The sequence below is a fragment of the Marmota monax genome, unplaced genomic scaffold (assembly GCF_021218885.2).
Source record: "Marmota monax isolate L192 unplaced genomic scaffold, Marmota_monax_Labrador192_F-V1.1 WCK01_AAM20220418_F8-fsc00014, whole genome shotgun sequence".
In the NCBI taxonomy this organism is placed as follows: Eukaryota; Metazoa; Chordata; class Mammalia; order Rodentia; family Sciuridae; genus Marmota; species Marmota monax.
Genome location: NW_026695222.1, coordinates 9,327,865 through 9,337,814, shown reverse-complemented (window position 1 = coordinate 9,337,814; position 9,950 = coordinate 9,327,865). Strand labels below are relative to the sequence as shown.

The following is a 9,950-nucleotide window of genomic DNA, read 5'->3' as shown; positions in this document are numbered from 1 at the left end:
CAGTGGTAAAAGTACCCCTGGGTTCAATTCTCAATACTAGGAAAAAAAAAAAGGAGGGAGTAGAAATGAGCCAACTGGGGGCTGAGGATGTGGCTCAAGCGGTAGCGCGCTCGCCTGGCATGCATGCGGCCCGGGTTCGATCCTCAGCACCACATGCAAATAAAGATATTGTGTCCACCAAAAACTAAAAAAAAAAATATTGAAAAGTTCTCTCTCTCTCTCTCTAAAAAAAAAAAAAGAAAGAAAGAAAAAGAAATGAGCCAACTGGACCTGGAAGTTGGTTCTGATGTCTGAGAAAGGCAGCAGAGATTATCAAGCCTGACTGTCTATCAGCTAATCAGGACCTAGCTTGAGTAGGTGAAGAGTAGAATTCATTTTCCCAATTGAGTCAATTCAGTCCCTGCATAGGTATCCTAGCAGCTCAGTAGTGGGTGCCAAGTATGATTCAAATAGGAAAGCCCCAGGCCACCTGCGGTCTCACCCCTACATGGGTGAAGGGCAGTGGAGTGTGGGAATAGAGAAAGGGGTTGGGGGAAGAGCGGGGCTTGAGGCAATTCCCCAACTCAGAGAACCACTGAGAGAGCAGGGCTGGGTAAGGGAGCACCTAAGTTGTGGGTGCCTCTGCTCACTGTCAAGGGAGGGAAGGGCCCCAGAGGGGTTGTTTCCTTCAAGCTCCTCTTTTCTCAGCATGCTTTATTAAATTGTACTTTTGTTCCTTCTCACCTTCTCTGTCTCTGTATACCTGATCCTGTATACTGGCTTTGCCTCAGATTCTAGGCTAACCACTCTAAAAGGAACCTGTAGCCCACTGCTACGACCCTCAGTCTCCACTGTGTTGTCCTCAGGATGGGTCTTGTAACCCCAGGACTCCCAGCCTGTATCCTTCTCCTGCCCCCTGCTTCTGAGCTGCTACCAGACCCAGAAAAGCCTACCTGTCTTTCCAATGCTAATCAATGCCCTTATCTGCCTCTGGATTAAGGGTTGTCAATATGTACTGATCTACTGAGTACCCATTAAGACCAGTGGCTTCATTACATAAATATGTGTGCTCAGCAAGAAGACTGTGGCACCTCTGGGGCCCGTGTTCCTTCCTGCCTTACTATCCTCAGCATAGTGGGTTTTTTATGTTATTTTTTATTACTGGCGATTGAACTCAGGGGCACTAGACCACTTAGCCACATCTCCAGCCCTATTTATGTATTTTATTTAGAGACAAGGACTCACTGAGTTGCTTAGTGCCTCACCATTGCTGAGGCTGGCTTTGAACTCACAATCCTCCTGTCTCAGCCTCCTAAACCACTGGGATTACAGGTGTGTGCCACCATGCCCTGCAGCATAGTGTTTTTGACTTCAGGGGCCACAAGTTGACTGTGTGCTACAAAAGGTCAAGGAATGGTATCATATGAACTGGGTGTGATGGCGCATGCATATAATTCCAGGTACTCGGGAAGATGAGGCAGGAAGATCGAAAGTTCAAGGTTATCCTTAGCAATTTAGCAAGATTCTGCAACTTATCAAGACCCTGTTTCCAAAAAATAATAAATAAATAAATAAAAAAGGGCTGAGGATGCAGTTCAGTGGTAGACAGTCCCTGGTTTAATCCCTCATACCACCACATTAAAAAAAAAAACCCAAAACAAACAATCCAGCCCACACAAAATTATATTCCTTCCTTATCTGGAAAATTCTGGGAGGCATTTCTGACTGACCTCTGGTCCACTTTGGGTTTGTTCTGACCTACTCCTCTTGTCCAAAATGCCCTTCCTGCCAGGTGCAGCTTCTGAACTCCTTCCTACCTCTTCAGAAAGCCCAGTTTAGATGTTACCTTTGAGTAATATTCCCAGACTGCTCCTCCAGGCTTCTTCCCATTCTTGAGCCTCTTGGACCTCTCTGTCTCCGTTTTATCTGTCCCACCTGTCTGCCCAGAGCCTGCCCTGGAAACTCTTTGAGTACCCAGACAATGTACCCAGCAGAAAGAGCAAATGAGCACACGAATGAATAAAATGTATGTCTTCCTTTTATTTCAGACCATGACTATCCTTTGCAATCTTGGTCAAATTCTTCCTCTCTTCTGCAGGCTGGCTGTTGTGGGAAGCAGAGTTCATGCCTTAAAATAAATGCTTTCCACTGGGCACTCTGCTGTGTGATGGGGGCCACATCAAGGAGCCATTTAGTCATCTGCTAAATGAGAGGCTGTACTTAAAAGTTTCTTTTCATTGTGCTGGAGATGCACTTCAGTGATAGTGCTCTTGCCCAGCATGCTCTATCCCCAGTACATGGAAAAAACAAATTCGTATTTTAAATCTCCACTATTCCTAACTCAAGCCTGCATTCTTCTAGTGCAGAGGAAGGATTCTATCAGACTTCAAAGAAGATATTTTAATGAAATTGTCACCATCTATGAGTCACATAAAAATGAGGACTGTATGAGGGAAGTGGACCTGGCTGAAATTTTCATTTTTACTGAAGTTTCTGTTGAATTAAATATATGGGAAAGTGTTCATATCTTAAGTGTCCAATTTGGTTAATATTTGCAAGGTGAATGTGCCAATATAATCATCACCCAGATTGAGGCACAGAATGTGACTGTCTCCCAAAGCTCCCTCATGTCCTTCCAGTCTTTATCTCTCAAGGATAACTGCCATTCTGACTTGTAATTGTGCAGAACAGCTTGCTTAGATTTGTACACTTTCCCTTTATCTTTTTTCTTTTGTGTGTGTTGCTGGTGATTAAAACCAGGGGCATTCTACCACTGAGTTACATCCCAGCCACCCACTTTTTTTTTTTGCTTTGAGACAGGGTCTTGCTAAGTTGCTGAGGCTAGCCTCTATCTTGCCATCCTCCTGCCTCAGTCTCCCAAAGTGCTGGGATTAGAGTTGTATGCCACCATACCTGGCCAATTTACACCCTTTCTACTAAAGAAATCACATGGGGTCTACTTATTTTTTTTATACCAGTAATTGAACCCAGGGCCCTTTACCACGGATGGAGCCATATCCCCAGTCCTTTTTATTTATTTATTTTTTTTATTTTGAGACAGAGTCTTGTTAAGTTGCTTAGGGCCTTGCTAAATTGCTAAGACTGGCCTCAAACTTGTGATCCTCCTGCGTCAGCCTTCCAAGCTGCTGGGATTACAGGCATGCAGCATGTGGCACCTTGCTTGTGTCTACATTTTTGTGACTAGTTTTTTTTTTTTCACTCAACATTATGTCTGTGAGGTTATCCATATGTATATCAGTAGTTTTATTTCATTGTCATATAGTATTCTACCAAACAAGAATACACATGTATTTATTCATTTCATAACTGACAAGTATTTGGATAGTTTCCAGCTTGAAACAATTAAGAATAAAGCTACTGAGAACATTTCACATGTCTTTTGGTGACTAATGACTCCCACTTCACCCAGGTATGTATCAAGAGTAGAACTGCTAGATCACAAAGCAGTGTGGTTGGCTGAGTAAGTATTGCTGGCTGGGTAGATATTTCCATGGTGCCCAAGTGTGTCCTGAAGTGTGTCCTGGATATAGAAGAGGCCAGTGGCCAAGGAGAAGGGCTCTCCCATAAGCAGCCCTCAGCAAAACCATCAGGTGAGACTTCCCACTCTGCTGCTTTCCACCCCCACGGCCACTCCCCAGAAGGCTGAGGAAACCCTCCATGATATCACTCCTCTGGGTTCTCCACAGTCCTCCAGAATAGTGGTTCAGGCCAGCCTGTCTCCTCCATGAACTCTATACAAGGTCAGTCCTGTTATGATCTGCAACTTAGTGTAGACTCACTGCCTAAGGAGAAGACAGAGGTCAGAAACCTGTGTTCCAGATGCTAGATGGGCCCCCAAATAAAGCCCTCTGCCAGTTCGTTGCTGTAATCAGCTGGCAAACATGAGGCCTGACTGAGAGTGATAAGAACTGAGGACCAGGAACTCAGCCAACATCAGTCCACATCACTCACCAGCTCAGTGGCTGAGGCCCTGCACTATCTTTGGGCCTATCCCTCCACCTACAAATACATTTAAATGTTATACCTGTGGTCAAAATGCTCACATACCTTAGCCAGCACTGCTCCCCAGGGTCCTAGGCCAAAGGGCCCAGAGTGTACTTTCTCAGGGGATTCTGACTCCAGGACCCCTGCTTGGGCCACTGTGCCCTATCCTCATTTCATTTTTCTTTTTCTTTTTCTTTTTTTTTTTTTTTGGTACCAGGGATCGAACTTGGGGGCACTCAACCATTGAGCCACCTCCCCAGCCCTATTTTGTATTTTATTTAGAGACAAGGTCTCACTGAGTTGCTTAGCACTTAGCAGTTTCTGAGGCTGGCTTTGAACTAAAGATCCTCCTGCCTCAGCCTCCAAAGCTGCTAGAATTATAGGGGTCTGTTACTGCACCTGGCCCTTCATTTCTTATCACAGGAAGGGTGTTCAGGTCCCTTCAGTCCTGCCTTGTGTCTGCTCCTGGAAAGTGAAGATGGAAGCCACAACCCAGGTGTACTCCATGGGAACAGGTGTACACCACTGCTGCTGGGAGACCTTCATAATGGTTCAAGAGGCCAATGGGCAGTCTGAGAAGGAAGCCTTCCCCAAAGTTTGGGTCTGAGTACATTTGGAAGGGGGAGGGGAGGTGATTCCAGACTAAGGGTATCTACAGCCAGTACAGAGGGGCTCTGCAGCATAGAACACTGGGACATACCTGGGGAGGCTCAAGCCGTTCACTTGCCAAGAAGTGAAGGAGTATACACCTTCAGTTGCGGGGAACAGTGCAGGGCAGACGGTAAGGCCCAGGCAGACCCCAAATATTTCTGGGCCATGTCTCTAGGTTGAGGTCTTTACAAGGCTCTGGAGGCTGGTACCTGACAGTGCCCATTTCAAGTTTAATGTATAAATCTCTTCATGATGGCCTCCCTCCAAGGAGTCAAGCAGGGATCCTGCTAGAGGTGGGACATGGAAAGAAAGAAAGAAAAAAAAAAGGTCAGCCCTACTAAGCGCTGGCCCCTGCTGTCATTATATTATGGGATTTCACTGGGGCTCAGCGGAAGTTGATCTGCCAGGAACACGCAGCTGTAACAGGATTGGGATCAAAGTTCAAATCTTTCTATGCCAAACTCAGCCCCAGTCTTAGCCGGCTGAGGGAACCCTATATATGGGCAAAATTGCCTATATATACCTATTTCCCTGCAAATTCATAATTTTTCAGGGCCTTTGATCCTCACACAATGGTCAGTCTAGGAAGTAAACCAGCCACCTCGAGGCCCTGAGGCATAGCCACGAGCCGCACTAGGTTGTCAGGCAGCCAGGGAGCCTGCACTCCGCGCTCGGGCTACTCTCCGCCTCCTGGGAAAGCACGCGCACTGGTGGCCGTCAGGGCGACGCGCCCCCTCGCGGCCGCCCGGGTCGGTGGCCAGGGGCGGGGCTAGGTCAGGGCTTCCAGCCTGGCAGCACATACCCGCACGGCTTCCACGGAGAACTCAGATCCCCGTGTGGAGAACACTGAAGCCCGCTTGCGCCCCGGGCCTGAGTGTCGGAAAGTACCTGGAACGCAGAGCAACGCACGCTACGCAAGGGCCCCGCCTACTCCGACCCGCGGCGCTCTTGCGCGTGCCTGCCGCCGGCGTGCGCAGGCGCCCATGAATCGTGAGGCCGCCATTGCTTGCTCACTGCCGTGTTGGGCTCCCATTTCGAAGGCCGCCGCCCTGAGGGAAGGCTGAATGCTACGCCTCGATAACAGCGTCCTAGTGCTGCAGGGGCAGCACGTTCAGAACTGAAAACCCTCTCAACGCCAGGCTGATCGGAATAAGAAACTACAATTCCCAAAGTGCATTGCACTGCAGGGTTGCGGGAAGTAGTGACGTAAGGCTCCTCGGCAGCTACCATTATTCTGGTGGGGGGCTGGGGGACGCCGGCTGATGACGCGCTCTGGTTGCCTCTGGCGGGTCACCCGAGGTCAGCGCTAGGGAATAAGGGCTCGGGTCTCCAAGTGCCTTCGGGATATATACAGTTCCAGCCATCAAACTGACTTTCTATTTAGCCTTAAGGATGGCTACCTGCTGACTGTACGTTGCCTTTCAACCCTCAGGCCAGCCACTGAACTAACCAGATATTATTATTATTATTACTTATTTTGAAATAATCAACTCCCATATACTTTTGTTTGTTTGTTTTGGTACTGGGGATTTAACCCAGCGGCGCTCTACTACTGAGTTACAGCCCCAGCCCTTTTTATTTTTTATTTTGATAGGGTCCCCCTAAATTGCTGAGGTTGGCCTTGACTTTGTGATCCTCTTGTCTCAGCCTCCTGAGTTGCTGGGATTATAGGTGTGTACCACCTCACACAGTTTCCTGTATATTCATTGATAAGACTAGGCAGTCTTCACATCTTTTATCCCCTTTATCATTTCTTCTTTTCTCCGTATACCTATTCTGCCACACACACACCCCTCCCGGTTTGATTTAGCTGCATTTGGTGCCTCTTTATCTCTGTACTTAAAGGTATGTCTCTATGTATTTTTTTTTTCCCTGAAAACAGGGACATATTCCTACATTCAAAACCAGGTAACATTGACCAAGACTATCTTCTAACCCATAGTCCATATTTAAATGTTTCCAGTTGTCCTAGTAATTCCCTATGTGGAAATTGTCTTTTTCCTGGCCTAGGATCCAGTTCAGGAGCCCATGTTGCATTTAGCTGTCAGGTTTCTTTAGTTTTCTTCAGTCTAGAGTGGCTCCTCAGGTTTTCCTGGACTCTTGAGACCTTGACTTTTTTGGAGATTCTTGGCCAGTTGTTTTGAAGAATTAGGTTTAGGGTGTCTGTGATTTCTTCACCACTAGATGCTCTGACTAGGCATCACAGAGGCTGGGGTGGGTGTTGGCTGGGTGAGGGGGTTCAGTGTCCGGCCACATTGGCCTCTGGACCCACCCCAGATGCTGCTGGGCCACACCCACAGGTGCTTCCCAAGCTGGGGTTTCACTCTCACCCAGGTCTTTGGCTTTTCTGTAGCACCCACCTCAGAGCCATGGTCCACGCTTTCCTCATCCACACCTTGAGGGCCCCAAATGCGGAGGACACAGGCCTTTGTCGAGTGCTGTACTCCTGTGTCTTTGGTGCTGAGAAGTCAACTGATGATCCTCGACCACATGGTGCAGAGAGGGATAGGCTTCTCCGCAAGGAGCAGATTTTGGCGGTAGCCAGGTAACCACAGTCCAACTCCAGGCTTCAATGAGCACGCGGCCGATTGTGATAGGCGCTCTGGGGGCATGCAGCAACACAGGAGGACTAAGAAGCAGGGAGGATATCTTGGAGTGGTTTTTCCTACAGAGTCTTCCACAGGTGTTAATAGTGTTAATATGAAAGAGGGTTGAAGAGGGCTGGGGACTGTAGCTCAGCCATAGAGCATTTGCCTGGCATGCTCAAAGCCCTGACTTCAAACCTCATCACTGCAAGAAAAGTTTAAGGAAATAATGTTAATGCTTTTATAATCATGATTATAGTGAGCACTCATCGAGTCTGTATGTGCTAAGCATTTATGTTTTGAGCATTTCACATTTATTATTAATTCATTTAATTGTCATAATAGTTTTTTGAGGTAGCTACAGTTATCCCCCCCTTACATACGAGGCAATGAGGTGCACAGTGTTTAAGGAACTTAACCTGCCAGGGTTATACAGCTAGAAAGTGACACAGCTGAGATTGGAGTGTAGATTCAACATACTTTGTAGTGCAGGACTTCTCAGGGCTTTTATTGTGCTGTAGGCTTTCTGTATCTCTAAGAAAGAAAGAATATGTATACCCCAGCCATCTTTATACTAAGGTCCTTCGGAATGTTTGGATTCAGAGCACAATTTGGAAAACACTGTTCCAAAGTGGCTATCCTTGAACCTTCCCATCCCAGACTTAGTTACCAGAGTTTTCCCCCTCTGCATTCTGGGTAGGAAATTACTCTGGGCAACTTTTACTGATTCCTGCCAGCCTCTTGTTCTTGACTTCCCCTCCCTCCCTGTAGCACAGAAAACCAAACAAATATCTTCACTATTTTATTATTTTGGTGCTGGGGATTGAACCCAGGGCCTTGCACATGTTAAGCACATACTTTGCCACTTAGATATATCCCAGCCCCAACAAATGCTTTAAAACCAGGCTGTGCATGACTCAAATTAGAAGGCAATTTAGGAAGGATCACAGGGAGTTTTCAATGGAAAGATGGAAAACTTTATTTTTACTTGGAGAAGGTTGCACGATGGGATGAAGGTAGAGAGGTTGGGTAGCCCAGGTTGGGCGATGGCATTAATTTTCTTTAGCAAGGCCTCTATGAAGCGGGTGGGACAGCCTCTTCTTCCCCTGGGGCCCTTTTTTAGCTGAAAAAGCTGTTTTTAGAACCTGCCTTCTCTTGGCCACATGTAGTAAAGTGGTCTAGGGCCCAAAGGCCAGGCCTGGATTCCAAGATGACGTCATACTTCCTTGCTCTGTGGCACTGGGGAGGTCACTTAGTCTCTCTGAACCTGTTTCCTCACTTGAGATATGGGGTTAATGGTAGCTCCCAGAGTAGTCATGAGGATGACAGAAGTTGGGCCTCACCAGACCTGTCACTTCTTCCCAGGCAGGTGGAGTCAATGTGCCAGCTGCAGCAGCAGGCATCTGGCCGACCCCCAACGGACCTGCAGTCTCCATCCTCAGACGAGCCTGTGCCCCTGCAGGAGGCTCCACGAGGTGCTTTCCGCCTGGCAGCAGGAGACCCTTTCCAGGAGCCAAGAACTGTAGTGTGGCTGGGAGCGCTCTCGTTGGGCTTTGCCCTGGTGCTGGATGCCCATGAGAACTTGCTGCTGGCCGAGAGTACCATCCGGCTTCTGGCCCGCCTGCTCCTGGACCACCTTCGCCTGCTGACCCCTGGCTCCAACCTCCTGCTGCGAGCTGACCGCATTGAAGGCATCCTTACCCGCTTTCTGCCCCATGGTCAGCTGCTTTTCCTCAATGACCACTTTGTCCAGGGTCTGGAGAAGGAATTCAGTGCTGCCTGGCCCCGCTGACCCCTCACTGGAATGGGGCTCGCTGAGGGGATAGGGAAGGAATATAGAGATTCCACACACAGCCAGGGGAAGCTTGGCATTTGCCTCCTGCCTGACCTGTTTCTTGCTCTGATGTGCTGCCATATCCAGGACACATGAATGGGACAAGCTGGCAGCAAGGGGACCAGTGTGAGGGTAGAAGTGGGACTGTGTCTATTCTCAGGTCACCAGAATCACAGAACATCCTGAGCCTAGAACTGCCAGCATGTGACTTACTCAGACCACTGCATTATGTATGTCAGACCTAACCTAGACTCTGCCTTCCTAAAGCCCCACTAGCCACTAGTGCTGGGGGGTTAGGGGGCGCTGCCTAAAACAGCACACCTTCTCCTTCCAAAGCCTCAGTCATTGCAGACTCCCTTCATGGTGGGGGCGGCTAGGCCCACAACCTGGCAGGCCCTGGCCCCTACCTTTGCAAATACTTAAGCAACATCATTGGAGATTTTGTTAGCAAGGGCATCCTCTCCAGCTAGCTCCACCTCAGTTCAGAAACACTGTTCAGCAGGGCATCCTGTAGCCCCTTGTGTGCCAAGCCCTAGCAGATCAGGTAGGGTTAAGATGCAGCATTTGGGAAGTCTGCGCTGGTTGACCTTGTCTTTCTCATTTTGTATTAAAAGTGCTGGTTGTGTGACCTCGCCCTTTGTGAGTTTGATAGACACATTCTTCTACAAGTGAGTGCCTCTTCAGATGGCCTGTGAGCTAGGTGTCTACTTCCTGCTCAAGGGTCTCCCAAGAGGTTTCTTGGGCAGTCTCTATATCTTGCCCGCCTCCTTGCCTGCAACCTCCACTGGTGGCAGGTCAGTGTGGGCCTCCGGGAAGCAGAGCCTGAGACAAGTATGTGCAGGTGGCTTATGTGAGAGGTAATCCTAGGCAATAGGAAGGAGAGGCAGCCGATCAGG

The 9,950-nt window shown here is 48.4% G+C and overlaps 1 protein-coding gene across 2 annotated transcripts; it reads left to right on the top strand.

Annotated features, from left to right (window-relative positions):
- Positions 1–5,624: 5,624 nt before the first annotated feature.
- Ap5s1 (adaptor related protein complex 5 subunit sigma 1) lies at positions 5,625–9,682 on the top strand. Of its 2 annotated transcripts, none has more exons than XM_046433680.2 (3): positions 5,625–5,841; positions 6,989–7,180; positions 8,586–9,682. In XM_046433680.2, the coding sequence occupies exons 2-3, from the start codon at positions 7,005–7,007 to the stop codon at positions 9,010–9,012; spliced, it is 603 nt and encodes a 200-aa protein (XP_046289636.1). In that variant the 5' UTR covers positions 5,625–5,841; positions 6,989–7,004; the 3' UTR covers positions 9,013–9,682. The 2 variants fall into 2 exon arrangements, with proteins under 2 accessions (XP_046289636.1, XP_058431310.1); XM_058575327.1 differs by lacking the exon at positions 5,625–5,841 and adding an exon at positions 5,860–6,306.
- The last annotated feature ends 268 nt before the right edge of the window (positions 9,683–9,950 follow it).

What these genes read in the sequence shown, in the direction of transcription:
- Ap5s1 (XM_046433680.2), top strand. Translation starts at nt 7,005, where the DNA reads ATGGTCCACGCTTTCCTCATCCACACCTTGAGGGCCCCAAATGCGGAG. An exon ending in CAGATTTTGGCGGTAGCCAG is followed by an intron (nt 7,181 to 8,585) that starts GTAACCACAGTC and finishes ACTTCTTCCCAG; the next exon opens with GCAGGTGGAGTCAATGTGCC.